The following is a 24,403-nucleotide window of genomic DNA, read 5'->3' as shown; positions in this document are numbered from 1 at the left end:
TTGTTATAGGATAGTTAGGAAGTGGTGAGATCTTTGAGGGACAACATTCAAAGAGCGCAGAATCAACAAAGGCAATATGTTGATCAACAAAGTACAACTCGTACTTTTTAGGTGGGTGACATGGTCTACCTAATGTTGCAGCCATATCGGCAGTTTTCTATTAAGAGTGGATCAGAGAAACTTAAGCCGCATTATTATAGTCCTTCTTGTATAGTGAGGCATGTTTGTAGGTGGCATATGAGTTAGATTTGTTGGAGGATAGTAGTGTTCATAATGTGTTTCAAGTTTCGCGCCTCAAGAAGGCTTTGGGCAGACATGTGGTGCCATCTCTTATGTTGCCTCCCCTAGAAGATGAAGGGAGACTTGAGTTGATTTTGGAGGCGATTCTTGATACTAGAGACAAACAGTTGCAGAGGACTATCAGAGAGTTTCTAGTTAAGTGGCAAGATTTACCGAATGAGGATGGCACTTGGGAGCTTGAGGATATTTTATAGCACCCTAGATTGCAATTGCTTGGGGACAAGCAATCTTGGGGAGGGAGGACTATAATGTCCCCATTTTAGCAAGATCCTAAAGTTTGGGTTTGTTAGCTCATCATTGCGACCCTCGTGAGTTGAGATTTGGAATTGGGGGTCCTTGTTATGGATTTTCTATTTTTGCACTTGTTATTTTTAGTAAGTCACTTTTGGTCAGTTACTTTTTTTAGTAGGACAGTTCTGGCCGGGGTGGTTTCCTGGCATTTTTGCTCTTGGTCTCTAGATGAACTATTTAGTGAAGTCATATTTATTTCAATTTTAATGAGACTTAATGAATATTTAATGCATTTTTAATAATTATTGTGCTTTATATTATAAAATAATTGGACTTTATATTATAAAGCTATTTCTAAATGAAAAGTGTGATGGTGAAGCTGGCTGGCACAAAAAATAGTATTAATATGACTTCATTTGGGGAGAATTGATCATTCTGGAATATTGATTTTGTTTTGGAGATTTGGCTAAGGGTTTTTGAGAATTTCATTGTAAGTTGTGTTGTTGTATACAATTTGCTAAATCCTCCTATTGTATTATTGTGGCTAAGTGATTGGTTGCTGAAGATTTCCAATTGCATTGGAAATTAGAATAAAAATTTTTGCTTGCGATTATTGATTTGAAGAGATTGGTGATAATTTCGAAAGGGGGTATATGGGGACATCGAATTGCATTTTGAAGGTGGCAATACATCTTAGGGTCTGCATACTCCTTCACAAGGGCTTGTGATCAAGTTTTCCAGCTCTGTGATTTAATTTGGCACCTACAATTACAATTCAAGGGCCCACATTAATTGTCCAAGATACTCCTGTGTGTAGCCAACTTGCATTTGCCATTTTTTATCCATATTTGTCAGTTTGAAGGGTTGTGATTTGTTGTTGGGGGTTAATTGACCATGGGCTATAGGCTTGTATTGGTCGCACCGATATATATTAGGAGAGGTGAATTTGGAATCCATGACTAGCAAGAAAACTTACAATTTCAAGTACCAATCCTATAATTTGTAATTTCAGTTTTACTTGTTCAATAAAGACTGCAAAGTGGAATCTAAAGTTTATATTTTAATTCCATATTTTCCATATCATATTTCTTTGAAGTTGTTACTTATTTCTACAAAAGGGAAAACAACAAAAAAATCATATATACAGAAAATTACAAATAAATAAATCAAAATACAAATACCAGTTTGTGCATCAAAATTTATAGTTGGATCTAGTTCAGTTCTTTACAACACTTTTTGGTTTGGAAGTAGGAGGTAAACAGCTTACACAGTTTTTCCTTCCTACTTTGACAATGCTTTCAAATTTCACATGACATTGCCTTCTATGCCACAACCAATTGATATCATTTTTAGCTATCATGTAAGTATTGTCAACAATTTTGACATAGAAAAGATTACCTCTGCTTTGTTCTCTTGTAGCTAAGAGTTGCCTGCCTTGTCAAATATTCTGCAAGACCCTTTGTTAAATTCAAACTTGTAACCTTTGTCCATTAGTTGGACCACATTCAACAGGTTATATTTTAATTCTTCCACTTGGTATAAGTCTTCACAAGTAGTGGAATCATTCAAGGTTACAGTACCCTTACCTATCACTGTACATGGTGAGTTGTTGCCAAACATCACCATTCCTCCATCGTAGGCCTCAACCTCGTGGAACTTGCTCCTATCACCAGACATATGGTGCGAGCAATCATTACCTATTATCTAGTTCTTGTGGACACTGGTATTGGTTATCAAAGCTCTCTCCACCTTTTCTTTTGTAATGGCAAAAAAGGATACTTCATCTTCTTGACTCTTCATTTGTCACACCTTCTTCAGCAATGCTCCATCTCTTCTCCTTCTCTTTGGAGCTTTGCAATTTTTTTTTTTGATCTCCTTCACATCTTCTGGACATCTAGTAGCATAGTGTCCTACCTTTTTGTAGTTAAAGCATTTGAAAGGAAGCTTGCCTTTGTACTTCCCTTTTCCTCTAACCATTCTTTTCGCAAACAAAGCCTTCAACTCTTCTTGTTCGGTTTCTTCAGCATATATACTCTCTAGTTCTCTTCTATATTTGGATGTGCTTGCCACCTCCCTTACTTTTTGTGTTGCAGTCAATGCAATGGAGGCTTTGAATGCAGTTTCAACCTTAGGTGGTTGACTATTGCCGAAGTTGCTATGCTCAAATGCAGCGAGCTTTCCTACCAAGGCATCAAGAGATACCTCCATCTTGTCTATTGTTCTTAGCTCTTGAATGGTTGATACCCTTATGGCATATTTGGGTTGCAAGGTTCTTAATATCTTTTTTACGTACTCATCTTCTTGTAGTACATCTCCAAATTCTTTGATGGGTAGCATAAAATCCTTCACTCACTTACCATAGGCTCATGTGTCCTTGATGGCTTGCTATGGTTGGAAAGAATTTAAATTTGAATTCTTCCAAGTATTCCTCAATGTGTTAACCCATCACCATTAATTGTAAAGATGAGTGCACTCCTACCCTCTTCATGACGTGGCAGTCATAGGTATCTTGCTCTATGCTTCCTTTCCGACATGGCCAAACCATCTTGTATGGCCACCGGTCGATCTGATTTCCTTTCTGCTTGGCATCCTTTTGCTTATACTGTCTTCTCTTAGCATATTCTCATCTAAGTGGATCTCCTTTATCATTGCCTCTACTGGGCCTGGACTTCATGTCTCTCTGATCACCCTTGTGAACTGGAGTCGCACATCAATGTTCCTTGCCATTTGTTGCTCCCTACCAGTCTTAGTTACTTCTTGTGTCTTGACATCAATGACAACATCTTTGATAACTGAGTTCATTGGTCAGTCTACTAATCAGTCTTCAAGGTTCAAGACAATTATGCCAATAGAGGGGACTATATTTCATTATGCATTTCAATTTGACCAACACAACAGCTACTTTTCATTCTTGTATGAACAAGGTGTTATGAGACTAGATGAGAAAGTTTCTCCGTATAGTTTATGATGATATTCCTATTTTCAACAAGACTTAGGAGGAGCACATCAGAAATATTGAGGGGCCATTAATATTTTGGAGAGGCAAGTGCGTTTTTAGCATGATAGAGTTGTTATATATGGGTCACATTGTTAGTATAGGATAAGTCGAAGTTGATCTAGATAAGATTTGAGCTATTGTTGATTAGTCCCACTTGAAAATCTCACACAACTGCATATGCAAAGGTCAAGTGGGACTTAGGTATTATTAATGGTACCATCCAAGATGAAAGGTATATAGTTGTGAAGACCTTATCATTTACAAAGAGAGGATATATTTGGTACTAAGATCAACAATGAAGATGAAATTTTTGAGAGCCTTACATGATGTTCACATGGATGGGCACCCATGCTACTTCAAGAAATAAATGCAGATTTAGAATCAATTTACTTTGAAAGGACTCAAGACAAAAGTTCTTATTTATGTGAGGGAGTGTCCTACCTGCCAACAAAGAAAACATGTACACTTCTTATGTTGCAAGTTTTCACACATCGTGACCCCCTTGCTTGTCTGGGTTGGCAATTTTGGTTGCAATTTTGAGCTTTAGGTCTTGTATAGGAGTCAACTTTTGAAGTTTGCAGTTTGTTGCTAAGGTTTGATTTGATCAAGTTTGGAAGAGTTCATCAAGTCTTGAGAACTAGGTTTAAGTGATTCATCAAAACCATGCTGGTCGCCATCTTCTTTAGGTCAAGACAAGCCAAGTTTAGAAATCTTTCTTGTCAAGGTCGTTTTCAACCCTTTGGAGGATAATGAAACCAAGAATTGAATGATGAAAGCTTGTTTCAAGGTGTGAAAATGAAATATTCATGATCATGATAAATTTTTCATTGCTAAGAAAAAGTTTATAAGATGGTCAACTATGAATTTCCACCCTTTGACAAGTTGGAAATCAAAATCTTTCTTGCGCCCTTTGAATTCCCATTCTTGGAGGTCAAAGTTGACGAATGATGATATAAAAGAGAAGAGTGGAATTTTTCCAAGGAAACCACAAAATTCCACCAGTTATAAAATTTCATAGGGTGGTTTGATTTTTCCACCCTCCAAATAAGATGATAAGCAATGCAAGTAAATGGGAATGTAGGAGGAAGAAAATCGATGAAAGTAAAATCTTCTAACTATTGAATTTCGACCCTTGGCGATTTTAAGTGCTGAACCAAAATATTATGGTAGAGGTCAATTTTCCACTATTAGGAAAATTTACAAAGAAAATAAGAGTGGGATTTTATGAAAAAGGCAGACCTTCATGGCATTGTTCGATTTTCCACTCTAAGGGGAAATTTACAATGAAAAATAATAGTGAAGAATGCAATTTCTTGGTGAACCATGGAATTCCACCCTTTGTAAAAAATTTGATGGTCAAGGTCGAATTTCCACCTTTTGAAGGGTAAAGTTCAAGGCAAGATTACACTTGAAACCACCCTCATTAAAATTGAAATTCAAATCCATATGAAGTCAGCCACCTTTGGAGGGTAATTTTAATGCACAACCTAAGTAAGGCATAGCAGGTTGGCCTTGTAAGCCCAAGGGTGTGTCTCTTCACATGAAGCCTATAAAGAGAGTCAAGTGCAGACATCTCAATCTCAATTCAAAAAACAGAGCAATCATTTGTAGCAAAAACAGGGAGAGGTGTGAGTTTGAGCAGAGAAGAAAATGTTTAGAGCCTAGGTGACTGAATCTAAGCATAAACAGAAGAAATCAGAATCACCTAATGTATAGAGTGATTGAACTCATCAAGAAACAGTAGAATTCAGAAGAAAATGCATAAGGATCAGATTAATGATCTGATTATAGGAAGAAAGAGGTGAATTTCGAGATAAAATCAGAAATAATGATAAGAAGCCTGTCATAGAAGATGCAAAACTCAGAGATCTAATCTCTCAAAGGTGGGAAACTAGATGAAGAAGGGGTGAGCATCAGATATAAGAGCAGAAATCTACCTTAGAAGAGTGTGAATCATAATAGAGTTTGGGAAATTCTGTGAAGAGAAAATCAGAAAAATGCAACTCAAAACAGGAATACTGCAAATTTGATGGCAGAGATCAGATTAATACAAAGCTGAATTGGTTTTGGAGAATGTTCAAGTGAGTTGTGGGTTGAACTGGAGATTTTCACCTTATATTTATAGTTTTCAACAAGAAAAAGTTAATGATCAAGGTGGACCAAGCTAAAAAACATTTCCTGCGCAGATGACTTAGTAATTAATCATGCAAACAATTAGACACATAAATTCCACCCTCAAATGGAAAAATAAAATTTCAATGCAAAATTGGAACATAAGACAATTGTCTGTCATGGGTGAGGAGGTGCAAACTTATAAGGATATATACATAGAAGCTCCTTACAAATCAACCAAACACACCAAGTCAAGGCTGAAAATCAGATTTACCAGCAAGAAGGCGAACTAAATCAGAGGTTGAGGGGAAAGGAAAACTCATCAGAAAACCCTAGCAAAATTGATCAAAATTTCCTTCAAGAGGAGTGAATGTTCCAGAATTAAATACCAATTCTCAGCATTTAGGTGTGAAATTCCGTGACTTGCAGTGTAAAAACCTACAAGACATCATGTACAGTGAAAAATAGAAGTAAAATAAAACATGGAATCAAATTGAAACTGAAAATTATGTTCTTTGGAAAGGATGTTTTATCATGAAAATGTTTCAAGTCTTTGCAATTTCACCTCATAAACTTAAGACAAGTACCTTATATTGTTTTGCAAGTATTGATGCATGGATATGATCATAGGAGATGATGCACAAGTGAATGCACAAAGGAAGGAGAGTTTGAAGATCCTACTTGAAGGAAGGAATCATTTCAAGATCAAGTCATCATATGAAGGAGAAACATAAGAACAAGTTTGAGTTCAAGGACAAGATTCACATCAAGAGGAATTCAAAGACCACAAAAAATGAAAAAATCTACAAATGAAGAAGATAATCATAATCTTGATTTTCTTTTTAAAATCCAAGATTAGTAAGAAGTAACCAACAACATGTAGGTCCACAAGTTCAAGACGTTAAGGAGGATCAAGGTCAAGGTATCAAGACTAGAGAGATTTCAAGAACAATTTGAAGGGAAGACTTCCAAAGTAACGAAGGATGAAAATAAAAGACATTCATGACGATGGAGCAATTTGGGAATATGAACCGTCGCATTTAATTGAAGGCTTTAATTGTAAGTATCAAGAGATATCAATTTGTTGTCTTGAAATGATGAAGGTTAAAAGAACATATTGAGGTAGTGCTCTTTCATCTTTAACCAATTAAACAATTCCAAGTAAACATGTCCAAGTTCATCCAACGAAATTCATCCACAAGTGGACATGTGGAAGGCATTTGATTATTACCACAACAAATTTTCTCTATGGTTCATCCTTTAAAGGATATGTATTCTAAAGCAATGTGCTTTTCTTGTTGGCCACCATTTAATATTCATAAATGGTTGTTGTAGGAAATCCTAATTAGGGTTGCTTTGAATTATCTTGGCTCTTGAACTTGAATCAATCTAGGTTGTTGGTTGTACTTGACGCTTGTATAAAAAGGCTTTCTTATTTCATTTTTAGTCGAGACTTTTGTGAAATTTGTGCATAAATACAACTTAATCAATCGCAAATATATTGAAGCTTGATGAAGACTTGTCTTATTTTGGAGTGTTGCATGGTTTCCTATTTCTCATTTAGATATAATTTTTTTATGTTGAGAAGTTGAATGAAAGATGTTTATCAATGGTGAAACCTCTCATGCTCCTACCTTTTGTTAATTGTTGACTGCACGTCGCAATGAAAGGCTACGATGAAGTTATTGCAAGGCAACTTCAATTGCTTCATGCACATTGATTTCACATGCTTTATGGTTTTAATGTGTATAGGTGATTTGAAAATCGTTCTTGCATCCTTAGAAGATTTGCATCAACTCTATGTAGTGTTCTACTTGCGAAGCAAAGTCTGGTTTGGCTTAAGTTCATCATCAAGTAGTCTCTTGCATTAATAGAAGTAGATTAGATTTCTAAGCCCAATATCTTTTGTACTTTGTTTTTTTGGTAGGTTAATAGTTGGAAGGGCCACCACCTAGATGGAGGTCACAAGGGAGACCTTCCCATTCAACAAAATTTAACTTAGAAGTCACATAATCAACCAAGTCACAAAGACCACATATATGCTACTTTAGGCGATTTGAACATGGATTTTCATCATGAGAACCTTATGGTCTTGCCATTTGAGAAAAATCCCATTGAGAATATGTTTTTCTCTTTATTTCAAAGTCATTGCTATGATTAGTTCAATAGCTCACATCGCAAAATCATTTGCCTTTTGAAAGTTGAGAGATTTTCATGAAAGAATAGTGCAAGTTGCCACATGATTACAAGAATATCCAATCATGAAAATAAGTTGCATGTTCACATTATAAACCTTGGGCTTCTTTCACCTGATCATATAGTTTCCATATTGTTTAGCATTTTGAATTTCCTTGTTCAAGAGAGGATAGAATACTTGGTATTTTATTTTGCACATTGTAGTGGTCACAAAACTCATATCAACACTACTTGGTTTGTTGCAGCCTCTTCCCATTTCTGATTAGGAATGGAAATATGTTTTTATGGATTATATCACAGGCTCACCCAAGGCCCAGGGAATGGATTGTATCCATGTTGTTGATAGGTTAACAAAATCGCCTCATTTCTCGCAACTTCAATCACATACACAATGGCACAGGTTGCTGATTTGTTCTTTAGAAAGGTATTCAAACTTCATGGGATATCACAGAGGATAATTAGTGATATAGGTAGTAAATTTGTAGAGTCATTTCTGGTAAGAACTATTTAGATTGAGTGAGAGTGAGCTCATCACAAGCACCATCACCCATAAATAGATGGGTAGATTGACATTACTAACAAGTGGGTGGACTATGGAAGGGTACCTTAGGAACTAAATAGTAGAGCAGGAAAAGGCATGGGTTAGGTGGTTACCCATTGGGGAGAATTCTTTAATACTACTTATAATATGTCTATTCATAAGACACCATTCATGGCTCTTTATGTTAGTGAGGCACCCAACTTCCTAGATTTGTTATTTGCAGATAGTAGAGTGCCTAAGGAAAAGGAATAACTTCAAGAGAGTGTGGTTAAACTGGACACCTTAAAGGAAAACATCTAGAAGGCCTAGAACCAATAAAAGCAGTATGTAGATCAAAACAGAGTTGAGTGTTCTTTTGAGGCAGGAGATATTGCGTATCCGATCCTATAGCCATATAGATAATCCACTCTAAAGAAGAGAGTGTAGACAAGTTGAAGCCATGTTATTATGACCCATTTAGGATCTCCCAAAGGGTGGGCGAAATGGCTTAGTCAAAGTTACCAGTGGAGAGTAGAGTTCATAATATCTACCACATGTCTTGCCTCAAAAAGATGTGAGGCATAATGTGATGCTTTGTATGGAGCTTCCCCCTCTTGATGAAGGGAAGTTGATTTTGGTACTTGAGGCAATTATTGACACTAGAGAGTGCACTTTGAGGAAGGGGACCACTAGAGAATATTTGGTTATGTGGAAATAATATTGTTGGAGGATGCAAAATGAGAGAGCAATTTGGTTTTGCGGTATCTAGAGTTGAGATTTCTTATGGGCAAGTAATCTTGGTTAGGGAGAATTGTAATGCCCCCTTCTAGCCAACTTCAGTTATTAGTGTTACTCTATTACAAGGTTCTCATAGATTAACAAGGGTGATTAGAGGATACATGTTTGGTTGTTTATCTTGAGGTTTAGATAACATGTTTAGAGTTGATTGGAGGACATTTAGGCATTATCTTTTTTTTTCCCTGTTGAAGGTTCAAAGAACCTCTTTAGCTAAGAGCCAAGGACTGAGGGGTATCCATTCTACCAAAATCTGTCTAGGACATGATCCCGACCTCATCCCTTATGGTGTCAGAGCCATGCACTCAGCAAGACATGATCCCTAGTGGGCTCATTCAAAACCATTCAACTTCACCAATAGATTAAGGGCCTATTGACATTGAGGCATTATTTTGAAATATTGCAAAATTTGCTAAGTTTTTGTAAATTGACTTTATAATATTAATTCACTCAACCCTTGTATGGATACCTATTTTTTGGTGAAAGAGAGTTAGATTGAAAGGATATATTTTAAGCTTAGTTAAGTGGGAAACCCTAAAGTGGCTTTGGAAAGGGAGGAAACCCTAATGAGGATATAGGGATTCACAGTGCTATTTAAAAGACATTTAGAGTTCATTTTGGGTTATCCTAATTATTATTTCTCTTTCCTCCAAAGGATTTTAGTTTAGCCTCCGGCTTTATAGAAGCACTTTGTGTAGAGAAAACCCTTCACAAAGACCTACATTTGCAGGAGTGAAAAGATTTCTTCAGCATATTGTGGAAATCTGAGCTCATGGGTTTCATTTGAGCACCAAAAAAGTGGAGATTTTTCTGTGATTTCTGGGTAAGCTGCCTCCTTTCCTGGCCACACCATTTGGGCATCATTTTGGAGTGTTTGAGAGGTCACTTTACTTTACCAATGTGGGTTTGCATTTTTCTCTTGATAGCAGAAAAGGAAGTTGTTCTTATAATTTCCAAGAGTTTGTGAGATCATTATCAGCAATTTTCTGCAGAACCAGACTGTGCAGCTCTTCAAGCTGTGGTATTCCTAGGCCAAATAACTTAGGGTTTGGGGGAGGTTATTTCTGCACTTTGGAGGCACCCAAGTCTTAATTTTCTTTCTAAGACAAAGCGTTGGGTGGAGATAGCAATTTTGAGGCTGCTGCAACTTTTTTTTCGAGTCACCTTGTTGGCGGCTACCTCTCTTTTTAGATCTATAGTTGGCTGTTTCTGAGCTTCATTCAGACTTCCAGAGAACAATCAAAGGGATTTTCTTGGGTATGTTAAAAGCTGCTATATTATACACTTTTCTGAACCAGGTTACTCTCATATACAGAAATCCTGTAAATTCAAACCTGCAGTAAAATCTAGAAATTATTGGTAAAAATGGTATTTGTTGTTTGCTCTCCTGCCATTTCTATCTGATAAGATTTTCTGGGTTACAAGTATATGTTTTCTTGAATTGGTTTGAACATATTTCATATAAGCACATCATAAATAAATAAACATGCAAAAAAACACGGATTCTGCAGATTATAGTGCTACAAATCAGGGTGGGATATTACAAGTTCTTGATCATTGGCATGTCCCTTGATTGATTCTCATGTTGCTGAATTTTGGTCTTCATTTTTTCATAATCCTTTTTGTTTAGTTCGAGTAAATCTCTTGAATAATTACATTTTGGTCATCTGTTAAACCAAATTCTAAATTAGCAATGGTTATACTCTAAGTTTCAGGTTTTGGCAAAATCTAACTTCCTATAATCATATGGGTGGCCTAGGTTGTGAAGGAACCACTGGAAAACCGAAGTGCTTAAAATGTATCCTAGGTGGATTCGAGTTGGAAAGGGGTGAATCCAAGCATAACTACAAGCTACACCAATGCATAAAAAACTAAATTAAATGTTTTTAAAACAGAAAAGTCTCCGAATACCTAATTTGAGGTCTTTAAACCTGTTTTGCCTCAATTCAAACACAAGTGAGTAAAACACAATTTGTTCCCTTCAAGCTGCCATTGTTGATTTTCGAAGGTTGTTGCATTTTTATCTGAGAGTATATCCTATAGGAGAGAATGAGTTGCATGGTGAAGATTTATTTATCAACAATGAGTAAATCCTGTAACTTGTTCCAATATTCGAACTCAATGCTAGTTTTAATCAAGTGAACAAGATGACCACATACTTGCATCTCCTAATATTTTCTTTACCCACAAAGTATTTAGCACAAAGACACTTTTCTGATTGAAGAAGGTGACACTATATAGAGTTGAAGAGGTTATTATTTGATCTAAGATTGCACTCAAAAGAATATTTCCAAATGTAGATTATAGAGAGTGTCGCCTAGAGTGAGTTTGTCAATTCATATCTTCAACAATCCCAATGTTTACACTCTTCGAGACAAGTATGAGAAAAATACTCATGAATTGTGTTACCTACATGGACAAGGCTCTATTTACCAACAACCTCTTTCAAATAAAATTTCCTTCTCCAATATGCATTTTATATATTTTAAATTCCATCTTTATCTTTCGCTGGTATCTATTACTTTATGTTTTATAATTGTACACATTGTATGCAAATTCAATAGGTTGTGAGTTCTTCAATTGACCAAAATTGGAATATATAATCTTGTATCCACTCAATTAAGTGCAAATGATTAGGTACAAAAATGAAGGATTTGGTTTCCATGCAGTCCAACTTGCAGTTCTTTACAATAAGGGACCTAATTGTCGTCGGTAGAAATTGTGTATCAGTCGACGGGTCCCTTCGGAAAGGTTATTGTTATGTCGCCGACGGGTCCCTTCGGGAAGGTTCTTGTTATGTAGTGACATGTTGTATGTGGCCGACGGACTCCTTCGGGAAGGTTCTTCGGAAAGTATTTGTACACCCTTCGAAATTATTTTAAATCATCATGAAGCATAATGTACTGTTTGGCATATGCGAATAATAATAAGAAGAGTTCTGCTATTCGTGTTCGTGTTCACTGTCTATATTCAATTCCTAATTAACCTATGCGGTAAACATTTGGCGCCGTTGCTCGATGGACCTGGTATGCAAGCAGGCGAATATGAATTAAATGCCGAATCAGTTGAACAAAGATAAGAATAAGCTGAAGGAAAAGGATGACATACGCATTGCGCAGAAAAATTTAATTTTGGCTCAGCAGACAGAGTGTCGAAGGAGATTTCAGAAGATTGCCAATGGAAACAAGAGTGCGGAAGGATTGTTGAAGGAGACTCGACAATGGCTTGATTTTGTGGAAGAAGCGAGGGAGGAGTTTCTGAACCTACATATGCCACGGGAAGAGAATCCTGACCTAAGGAGATCGACTTGCACGGCTCGGAGTGCCGAGGGAGCACAAGCATGGAGTGACCTCTTCGTCCGAGATATACTTCCAGAACGGACAGCTTCGGTTGAAGCGCGGAAGTCGAAAACAGCGCGGGTGTTGCAAACAACGTGGGTGTTGAAAACAACATAGGTGTTGCAAACAACGCAGGTGTGCAGAACAGTGCAGATGTCCAAAACAGCGCAGGTGTTGGAAATAGCGCGGGTGTACAAAACAGAGCAGGTGTTCAAAACAGCGCGGGAGCTCAGAATAGTGCGGGTGCTCAAAACAGCGCGGGAGTGCAAAACAATGCAGGTACACAACAAAACCCCCAACATATAGTGATAATGGCAAGTCCGAAAGAAAAGTTGCCTAAGTTTGATGGTGATGAAGCAGCTGATTCCATTCGACATTGTAAAACATGTGAAACGATCTAGAGAGCGAATGGCATAATAGATGCAAACGAATGGGTCCGACAGTTTCCAGCCACCCTACGGGGTGTTGCGATTGATTGGTTTACTGACACAGATCCACAGAAATTAAACACTTGGGATAACATTAAGAAGGAGTTTTGTGCAGAATTTCAAATATTGCGCAATGATAATGAGATCGTCAATGAGATATTCAATACCAAGTAGAAGAAGAATGGAATCGTATGGGTTTTTGCCAGGAGGTTGAAGGACTTAATCAGTAAAATGGAGAATAAGCCAGCAGATGGGCTCTAGAAAAGATGGTTCATTGAAGGCCTTCACCCAAAGCTGCAGAAAAAGATGAAGATCGTGCCACCATCGACATATATTGAAGCATACAATCAGGCATTGAACCTCGAAAGTGAACAGAAGACAAAGAAGAAGAAGAAGACCATCTCATCCGATTCAGATGAGGATGAGCCTTCAGGAGAAGATAGCAGCGACGATGAAGGCAGCAGCAAGAAAGTTCGTTCTCTTCAGAAGGACATGCTTCGAATGATGAAAGAGTTCAAAAACATGAACAAGGAGACTAAGGGTAATGACCTATGGTGTACGGAGTGCAAGAAAGAAGGCCATACGAAGGGATCCTGCCCAAAAGATCAATTTTGCGAGATTTGCAAGATTATGGGACACTCGATAAAGGAATGCTCTTTCAATTTGAAAACAAGAACACCGCAGCAAGTGTTCTTGACACAGAAGGCATCCCCGTCAGGAGGGAACGGGAACACCAGTACAGAAGGTGCCACATCGAGTGGATATAGAAACAACCGACACGGTCAAAACAACAACAATAGCAGCAACAACAATAATGGCGGAAGGAGTCGAATTCAGTATGATGCGAATAGTCGGCCGATAGTTCAATGCCACGCATGCAATTTGTGGGGTCACTTCGACCGAGAGTGCACAACGACAAACACACCGAAGTTGCTATGCCGATGGTGTGGACCTGGTGATCATGACGATGCTAAATGCTCGAAGTCTGTAGTAAACTTGATTATCGTCGAGACGGACGAGGAAGAAGTTCTGGCAATCACTCGGAAGCAAGCAAAGCTATACCCCGATCTGACGAAGGAAAAGAAGAGATTGGAGGAAGCACGGGCAAAGATCCAGAGAGCAACGCAGATAGAAACGGCACACCTAAAGGACACGCCGAGTACCTCCGTACGGAACTGCGCAGAACAGAACATTGTACGGCAAATATTGCAAGCCGAGATACCTGTCAGGATAAATGATCTGTTGCTCACTATGCCTCAGCTTCGATCGGCACTCATAAACATCATTCCCATTGCTAAACTCCCAAGAGAACATGGAAGGGAGCAGGAAAGTGGAGCAAGTACAGCGGACAAAAAGGAGGAGAGTGGCACAAGTGCAGAAGATTCGATGCTGTTAGCTCTTTCATCCAGACGCTATCCGGCGGTTGTTGAAATGGGCATTCTCGGGACTGTGCTAATGAAAACGATCGTATATGGAGGATCCGGTGTCAATGTGCTGCTAGAGGATACTTGGAAAAAGTTGGGACAAACGACGTTGTGGTCACCTACCTTCCAGTTGTTAATAGCCTATCAACATGGAATCAAGCCATTGGGAATACTCACAGCGCAACTGGTAACGATTGGAACACAACCATTCCTGTTGAACTTCGTCGTGATCCCACTGAAGCGGAGAGGATATGATGCTATTCTAGGCCGGGGGTGGCTGATACAAGCCAAGGCGAAGCACGATTGGAAGAAAAATACTTTATCACTTGAAAGCAAAGGGCGGAAGTACGTCATCGATCTACACACTCAAATCGTCGGGGAAGAAGCTCTATCGTTAGATTCCGAAGATGATGAAAGGAGGCAGAATATGGAACCAGATTAGGAGGGAGTCCTATGGTTGGAAGGAGGATCGATAGACGATGATCTGGATTCGATGAATAGTCTTTACCACTGGCAGATAGAGGACTACGAACTCTTTTCGAGTTGTAATATGTTAAGAGTCGACGAAGGTAAGAAAGAAGGAAATGAATGTCTGAAGAAACACAGAGAAGCCGACGGAGGAAATGAATGTCCGAAGGAACACAAAGAAGCCGAAGAAGGAAATGAATGTTCGAAGCAACACAGAGAAGCCGAAGAAGGAAACGTAGGTATGATTGAAGCTGAAGGAAAGAAGATACAATACGAACTCAAAAGGAGGAAAGATTCCACTGTACGACCACGTAGGAAGAAATTATTACGTCGAACCAAAGATATAGCAGAAAGGTACCGACAGCAAGGAAGACACACGATACAATCTGCACAGGCAACAAAGAGGAAGGGTTCAATAAAAGTTGTAGCAGTACAGAGTGAATGTGTTATTGATGGACAGAAGGGGCAGCTGACAGAGTCTATGGTAGCGAGCTTCGGGAACAAACTAGGCGATATGGAGATGACACAGAACAGGCGTAGTAGGTTTTAGCTCGGACAGTGGGTATTGAAGTATGACAGCCGGAATGAGATCAAGCTAAGCAAGTTCAAAATTAAGTGGGTCGGGCCATATCAGATCCGAGAAGTAGGGGACAATGGAGCAATAAAATTATTGACTTTGGATGGATAGGAAGTGCCTCAGGCAGTGAATGGGTCGAAGCTGAAGGTATACCATGGTCGAAAGACTTCTGCATCAGAGAATGGCCTTCGGGCAACCCCTTCGTCATTGCAGACCGACAATGCTGACGGTCGAAGGGAAAATTGACTTTGCTATTGAAAACCCAAAAAAAAAAAATAAAAAGAGAAAAAAAAAATTGGAAAAAAAAAGAAAAAAAAAATTTAAAAGGAAAAGCTACCGTACGGAATTTGGCCTGCTTACCATTCGGATTTCTCATATTATAAATTTGCCAAGAGTACGGTTTTCCCATGTACGGATTTCCTTGGAAAGGGTACGGTTTTTCCGCTGTACGGATTTCCTTGGCAAGTGTACGGTTTTTCCCTTGTACGGATTCTTTGGCAAGTGTACAGATTTTTATGCAGTACAGATTTCATCGGTTTGCATCCGTACGGTGTACAGATTTTAGAAGAAGTTGAGGTGAAGGCAATGTACGGATTTTTTTGGAGCTTGGAACAGTACGGATTTTAATATGTGATGTACGGATTTTATAAGAATAATGTAGTGTACAGTTTCTTAGGAGGTTGCCGTACGGATTTTGCAGTTTTCAGTGCCTGAACTGTCGATCACAAGATTACAGGAGTGCAATGATTCATGTAAGACTGAGAACAACTATATGGGTTTTGCACACGATAGCAGGCATTGTGTCTATCAATTTGGCACATTGGTGAACGGATTTGGGCCCCTAAAGCGCACACACACATGTACTTGAAGGTCTCTGCGAATGATGAACAGAGTATTAAAAGCAAGAACCTCGGTTGTGTTCAGATCTTGAAGCAAATGGAGATGCTACCATACAGGCACCATACGGATTTCGGGTTCTAGCCACTGTACGGATTTTCAGTATAATATAGTGTACGAGTTTTGCATAAATGATAAATATGGCATATGAATTTGGCGTACGACTTCTACTTGTTATTGCATTCAGACTTTGGAGGACGTTACAGGATATTGCATAAGGAAGGAGTCGATACGGTGCCAGGGTGTATGGTATAGCTGTACATTGGTAGCACAAAAGAGTGAAAGGAGGTTTTCTTAAAAAAATAAAAATAAAATGTCGACAAATCAAGAATGCCCAAAATGAGTATCAGATGATGTCATAGGCAAGGGGAAGCACTAGCGATTTCCAGAAAGAGTGTGGGATTAGTAGAAATTGCAAAAATAGTGTGTTCCATGCAGTTTCGTGTGGGTTTTGGAGTGCTAATTTGGTCTTGGCTGCAATAGGGAGCGCACCTGGGTGCTGCCCCAGGACCCCGCGGGGGCGCTGCCCCTCGACCCTACCGAGGGCGTTGCCCCCTGGACCCCCAGTTGTTGCAGATATCAGTTGTGGGAAGTGTGACCAATTGAGAAGACTTGAAGCTGCTACAGGCATGGATTGTCTGTGTACCAAAGGCACTGGGAGTAGGTGTTGGCCGAGAGGCTGTCTTGGTGGATGCACAGAGAGCTCGAGAGGAGTGAGTCATCCAGAAGGCAGTACAACGATACTTAGCTTAGTGGACCCAGTGTTGGACGCAGAGGAAGCAGCACGCGTGGCTACCAAGGTTAGCTTGAGGAAATAGTATTGTGTTAGCAGAGGCTACAAATGTAATGGAATGAATGTGGAAGTGATGTAACAGAAGAAGATTTTTTTTATAGTCACTCTGTTAATGTATTTTGTTTGTAATTGTCGTCCAGAGACGACTTTTTCTTTTGGGGGGGATGATGTCGTCGGTAGAAATTGTGTATCAGCCGACGGGTCTCTTCGGAAAGGTTATTGTTATGTAGCCGACAGGTCCCTTCGCGAAGGTTCTTGTTATGTAGTGACATGTTGTATGTGGTCGACGGACTCCTTCGGGAAGGTTCTTCGGAAAGTATTTATACACCCTTCGGGATTATTGTAAATCATCGTGAAGCATAATGTACTGTTTGGCATATGCGAATAATAATAAGAAGAGTTCTGTTGTTTGTGTTCATGTTCACTGTTTGTGTGCAATTCTTAATTAACCTATGTGGTAAACACTAATTACAATAGGAGATGACAAGGAATTGGGATCCAAATCTTGAGTGTACTGATTTTAATGTACTATTGCATGTTTTGCAAACAACTGTTAAGGATTTAATTAAAATTGGATGATAATGAATGAGATGTTTGTGGTTTCTAGGTGATTGGGGATGAGATGTCTTTGATTGCATTTATTATTTTCTTTTGATGGTAGCTGTTTTGCTAAAGGAGTTGCATTTGTAGTTTTCAGTGACGTGAGTTTGCAATTCCTTGAGCACATGTAGTATTGGGATGGGAGGACTTATTATGCCCCTTCTCTCAAAAATAAAACTTGCAAAAAATAGTAAGTCCCCGATTGTCTAGAAATAGTAAGTCGGGATATCACAGAACAGCTTTTGGAAAATGATGTTTATTAATATTTTATCTGTTTCAGTACAATATCTATACAATGAAGTTCGAACAAATAAATATTAAACCAAATAATATCTCATTCCTTTTTGGTGTTAGGTTTGTTGAGAGCCTTTTGAGCTAGCTGGAGATAGGGAATTCTATGATTTATTGCCCATTTTAGGGAATTGATGGAGCTGATTGGTGGTTACAATTGCTAAGAGTTTAATTCAAGCAACTTTGTGATGAAGTTTTTAGACACAAGGCACAAAGATTTGGATTGCTATCTTTGGCCATTTTCTTATTTAAATAGAAGAAATGTGATTTGGATGTATTGCCTATTTATCTATATTTCTCATAGAACGAAAGCTTGTGGATACTTCAACGGTTGATAAACCATTGAAGTCAGATTATTATGAATGATATGTTCATGGTTTCCAGGTGACGGATTGCACTGAGCATTTTTATTCAGAAGTAGCCATGTCGCTGAGGAGTCACAATTGTGTGGTTTTCAGGGTTGTGAGTTTAAAATACAATTTATGCAATTTTCAATGTGGTAGGGTCTGGGTTTGGATTTTTTGTTGAGTTTTTGTAGGTGTAACTGTAGATTTATGTTTATGGGCTGTACAAACCCTCATTTTGGGTGCCATAATCATACTGTGCAAATTTGGAGAGGTTTTGTACATTTTTGAAATAATAGGGCAAGAAATTTTCAGTGCTCTCTGAGTGTAGTGTGTCATAGCTTTTGCGTTTCCATGAGGTTGCTATGTATTTTCCACTGTAGCATCAGTATAAGTTTCCTTTCCATTTGGTTTGTTGTGAAGATTTTGTGGGTTTAAAGGATGCTTGGGCTTCAACAATGTAGTTTTGGTATGAGTTTTATAGTGATTTTGGATAGAAAACTTCTAGAATGATTTCTAGATCTGATGCAGTTAGATTTTGTGGAATCTCTATATTCACAACATATTTTCTGACAATAAAATTATGTAGCATCATTATAGTTTATTTGTATATCTTATTCAATTTTGGGTTCTCTATTTAGTTGGGAGATTGCTCTCAATTATGCACAAATGGATTTTTTTTTCTCGAGGGTTGGAATAAGACATTAATTTTATGGTCTATCCCTTTGCTGCAAGTTAATTAAAACTCATAGTTTATTGCATCTGGGACATTACATTCTCCTTATATGTTTCACTGACAAGTTGGATGTGCTTAGGGATATCTTCCCTTTTTCCATACTTCTTCGTCAATCCATATTTGTTTTTAAATCTCATTTTTCATATTCATGCTCTTTTCTATGACTTAATTATTTTTTTCAAAACAGGGAAGCAGCATTTGGTTGGAAACTTATATAATGATGAAATTTTATGTTCTTTATGATCTCGATAAATGATGAATAATCTTTCAACAATACAAGGTTTACTTTTTAGTGCTTTTAAAACAGTTGTCCTTCCAATCATTTGGAGTGAAAAAATTTTCATTTTGCATCCTAGAAGATTTGTTCTTGATTTGACTTGTGAGATTTAATGGAGCAGGAATCAAAGTATTTGACACTCGAGAGGATGAATTGATAATTGAACCTGCCCTGAGATGGGCTGGAAACCCAAATGTGATTGTGGAAGTAAAAGCATTTGGTATAGCGGCAACTGCTCAGGTTAGTTCTTATCTATGGAAGCTAGCAATATTTATTTCTTGCTAGACATCTTTGTGCAATGGAAATAATCTCTATCGAAGGTAGAAATATTTTGTTCTTGTTCGATATTTTTGGACAACGAAAGAAATCACTCATCATTAAATGAAGCGTATTTGCAGCTGGTGGATTTGCAGGTTTTCGCTGTTCCGAGGGTAACAATGAAGCCTCTTGTGCCAACATTCCCATGCTTTGGTAAGATATCAGTAACCCTTATGGAGAAGGTAAGCATCAGGATCTACAGTCTATTAGCTCAATATTTTGTTCCTATGGACTTTGCAATGATTTTTGAAATTCTCAGTTGAAGCATTATGTGGTATTGACTTTTGCACAGCCACATGTTGACTTTGGACTAAAACTAGTTGGGGGAGATCTTATGGCTATTCCTGGTCTATATCGTTTTGTCCAGGTTCTTCTTCGTTACCCCAATTTTGTTTGCATTTTATTATATAATTGGGAAGCAAAAACAGAATTCTGTACCAATTTCAACTTTTCCAAGCTCAATCAATAATTATACCAAGGATCTTGTAGGTACAAATTTGTAATATATATGCATGTATGGATGGAAGCAATATTAGTTTCTTCTAAATATGAGAAGCCATAAAAGAAATAATATAATGGTTGAGTAAAAATATATCTTCATACACTTTTATAATATATGAGTGATACTATCTACAATACATTGGTAGTTATATATCATGTATATATTTAACAATAGCATAGTATTAGTAATATCATTTAATAATAAAATAATTCTTAAATAATGTAAATAAATTATAGGTTGCCAGCTGCCAGGCCAGATTCTAGTACCAGTTTGGTATGCCTGTGGACACTTCATCAGTGACGTCTAAAAAGAATCTGCTACCATGATCCATTCGTAAATTATGGAATGACTATTATACAATTCAATAGCAAATAAATTTAATTGTATGATATATTACTATCAATTTGAAGTCAAATAAAATTGTGAACAGTAAGTTTTATTGCATGGTTTACCATTAGAAGTGAAAAAGATGTCAACACAAATTTATTATTAGTTAATTATATATTATATAGATAAATAATTAATATTTAGGTTCATCCCATAATGTGATGAATCCTTGTGGACCGTTGCTACCGAATTTCAAATCCTTGAGGACCATTGCCTTTGCAAGTTTGCTCTCCCTTGATCTAATGCGCTTGCAGGTTTATACCTTACCATTGATATGGTGGCATTCATGCTATGTGACTTAGTAGTAGGTGACACCTATGACTTTGTGGTCCATACCCTCACTAAGTTGGTGTGCTTGCTAGCTTTGTGCATCTAGTGGGCTATTATTCTCGTGGGTTTAGACTATTCTTTATGTTCATATTGGGGATTAGTGTTGGAAGCATTTTCCGTAGCACCAAAAGCTCGAACTGTTAATGACTGATACGATCACCAAATTTCCAAGGCATGAATCTCCAAGGGGTGCTGACCACCACGCCAGAAATCTCAACAATCTTCCCCTCAGTATTGATTGAGTCATCAACACCCATTGAAGGGAGACTCAAACCTGTGATCCAAGCCTCTAATACCACTTGTTGGAAGCATTTTTCATTGCACCAAAAGCTCGAACTTTAACGCCTGATACAAATGACCCATGACCGAAATCTCCAAGGAGGTGCTGACCACCAAGTCAACAATCTCAACAATTAGATCCCTCGATCGTGACCTCACTTGATCTAGGTCAAGCTTAAAAAGCCACATTCACTAATAAAAAAATGTAATTATATCATTGTTATATATCACTTTTATATTAGTTACATATGTGTTAGTTTATATATATATGTATGTTCATATGTCATTTAATAATGAAATAGTTTTTAGGAAACTAGATAAATTAAAGGAATTGTTCCTTGAAAAACGGCCAGCATGAATGAGATCTCCTGAGCAAAAAAAGACAAGCCATAGAAAGATATCAGCAAAATGGATTGGAAACAAAAGAAGAAGAAAGGTGAAACTTATTATGATATTACCATTAGGATTCATGTTTCATTAGCAATGGTTCATAGGAACTCATCAAGGATAACTTTTTAATATTGAAATCGTTTACAAATCTTGTGCTCAATCAAGCAACAACATGAGAATTGCAAGCTTATTCAATCTCCTTGTGAGCAACCACACTAGAAACAACATTTGGAATACCAAGAGTCACAACTTAGAATCCACCTTTTTACAATGAGACAAATACAACCAATAGAAGACCAAGAGTCACAAATTAGAATTCCACAAAGATGTCCCTCTTGGAATTTGAACCAAGTTCTCCACAATGAGAACTCATTGCTTCAACCAAGGTAAACCCCTTGGACATCAGAGATAACTTTAAGAAACCCCCCTTTGGAAAAATGTATAAAATCGTGGCAAATCCAACATTATTTTAGGGGCAAAAAATTAATTTGTATTGGTGATTTTTTTTTTAAATAGGAAAAGAATTAATTTTTATTGGCAATTTTTTTCCGTCATATAAAAATTTTGTAAAACTTTAGCGAATCTTTAATTATTTCAAAAGATCACAACCAAAAGTACAAATACCTAGAAACCATAATTTTATATCATCCAAAATACAATAACCCTTTTTAATAACTAGTAGATAATCCTAAATCAATGGTATAAATCCTATTTTGGGCTAAAATGTTAGAGAACAAGTAGTTTCAAAGAAAGTTTCTAGAATAATGACACTTGTCCCCAGTAAAATCTATTTCGGGCCAAAGATTAGAAGGATAAAAAGTTCCTTGGAAAGTCTTCGGAATACAGACACTTGTCAAGTCTATGTACTTTACATATAACTTGACTTAAATTTTTGCCATAGATTGGCAAATCTGACCATCGAATAAGACATACCTCAGAAATTGAAGGCGAAAATATTTAATTTATTGTCTAGAAAGATTGTATTCCATCGGTGAAGTCATCACCAAAATAAAAATAATTATGTGTTAAAGTGAGTAGCCTCAGTCAGATAAATTTGTGATCATTAACACTAACATTTACATGTATGTATATATATTTATAAGTCCCATTTGCTTTGACTGAATTTCGAATCACAGTAATATGTGATAAGGAGAAATGCATATTAAGGATCGTTATCCATTCCCTGGATTGAAATGGCATAGTTAGTATAGGGTGTAATTGTATTTCTCAGTGAATAGACATGAAGGTGAATGGTCATGTCTCCACTTTGGAGACATAACCATTCACCCTCATGCCTCTCTAAACTCATATTGCCTAGCATCCTTTCTTTGCTATCAGCGAAATCAATAAATGATTAGCATTGCAATTGAAGGTTGATGATATACAAGTGTGAAACATATCACAGTAACATAGTCTCTGATCTGACCAGTATTAAAATCAAATCTGTAGAAACCTAAATTGAATTAGCAACCATTATATTCAAGAATACAGTAGAGCTGTAATAGAAATAAATCTGATATAAATTTAATATTCATTTACATGGTATCAGAGCTAGGTCAAAGAAGATCCATATTAAATTTGAGAACTCAGATTGCTAACCATTCCATTCTTCTATATTCCAAACATGATCAGATTTGAGCAGCATCTTGAAGGAGAAAACAACTTAAAGCCTGGCAGGAAGATCTCAATAAAGAAATCATAAAATACCAGACTGAAAGGAATATAACTCAGTGTTTATATTTCAATCAGGGATTTGATGCGATCATGAAAGAAAATTACAAACTTGGTGATTTTGTCACCATTGAATTACGCGACAAAATAAAATCACCTCTGATAAAGTCTGGTTGAATGAAATTTTTAATCTTTGAAAAGTGTATAGTTACGGAACATCATTTTATTGGTTCAGTTATTTGCCTCAAGTCTGGAGATTACAGGTGTTTCTAGTGTGGAGATTTCAAGTCGAATTTCTCTGAAATTATTCAGTGCAGTTTTACCCTTCCAGTCAATAGATAATATATTCACAAGCCTCTGTAATCACTATTTGGGCATGCTTTAAGTGCGTACAACTGATTGTGATTGTGATTGATGGTGGGGACTTGTCCATTGGGCAAGCGAATTATTTGTATTCATCGAGAAGAAATACTATTCTCTTGAGTATCACCATGAATAGCTTGAAGTTGACATTTGAAGATTGTTTGCATATTCTTAGTTCAAAGCCAGTGAGAGTACTTGCGGAGCATGCAGACCCCAGAATGGTAGCAGTTTACTTGAGGATGAAGACCCAGCTATTTTTTGTCTAAAGTTATTAATTGTGATTTGTCTCAACAATCATGATAAAATTATGCTTCTATGGTAGGATGTTTTACAATCAATAACTATGCCATGTGCTTTTGTTGAGAAGGTTGTGTTTGGATTGCTACAAATCCATCAACATTTGCTTCCCTACAAGAAAAGTTTGGTAGATGAGCTTTTTTGAAGTCCTTGCAGCTTATGTTTAAAATTGATCCGTGTAAATTTATACTGTGAACTCTTTCCTCAAGGAGTCATGCGACTAGTCAAGGAAAATGCAGGGCACGTTAAATCTTCCGTGCAGGGCTGACACACTATTTCATCTCTACTGTCTATTACTACCCATCATTCAGAAGCGTTAGAATTTGTTTTTGGAAGAACTATCCCTTATTATGTCTGATGGCGCACATGGAGTAATCTTGTAGGTGACAACCTTTGGGAGATTACATGGATTCATGAGAAAGGGGATTTCACCATCTCTTCAGACAGCTTTTTTGGATCTAGAGCAAAGGGAGAGATGGAACCTAGATCTAATGAATATTCTTCAGTATCTAAAACATGATGAAGCCACCATAGTTAACAA

General features: G+C 37.4%; 1 protein-coding gene across 1 annotated transcript in view; it reads left to right on the top strand.

Annotated features, from left to right (window-relative positions):
- The window catches only part of LOC149528958 (synaptotagmin-2-like), an 87,360-nt gene that overhangs the window by 50,738 nt on the left and 12,219 nt on the right, over positions 1 to 24,403 (top strand). Inside the window, exons 6-8 of the mRNA XM_089810013.1 lie at positions 19,447 to 19,565; positions 19,724 to 19,825; positions 19,936 to 20,010. Of these exons, the coding sequence (XP_089666139.1) occupies positions 19,447 to 19,565; positions 19,724 to 19,825; positions 19,936 to 20,010 (296 nt within the window). The remainder of the gene's footprint in view (positions 1 to 19,446; positions 19,566 to 19,723; positions 19,826 to 19,935; positions 20,011 to 24,403) is intronic.

The sequence above is a fragment of the Cupressus sempervirens genome, chromosome 11 (assembly GCF_028749045.1).
Source record: "Cupressus sempervirens isolate cs-2001-9-10 chromosome 11, ASM2874904v1, whole genome shotgun sequence".
NCBI classification, from domain to species: domain Eukaryota; kingdom Viridiplantae; phylum Streptophyta; class Pinopsida; order Cupressales; family Cupressaceae; genus Cupressus; species Cupressus sempervirens.
This window is presented reverse-complemented; position numbering and strand designations above follow the sequence as displayed.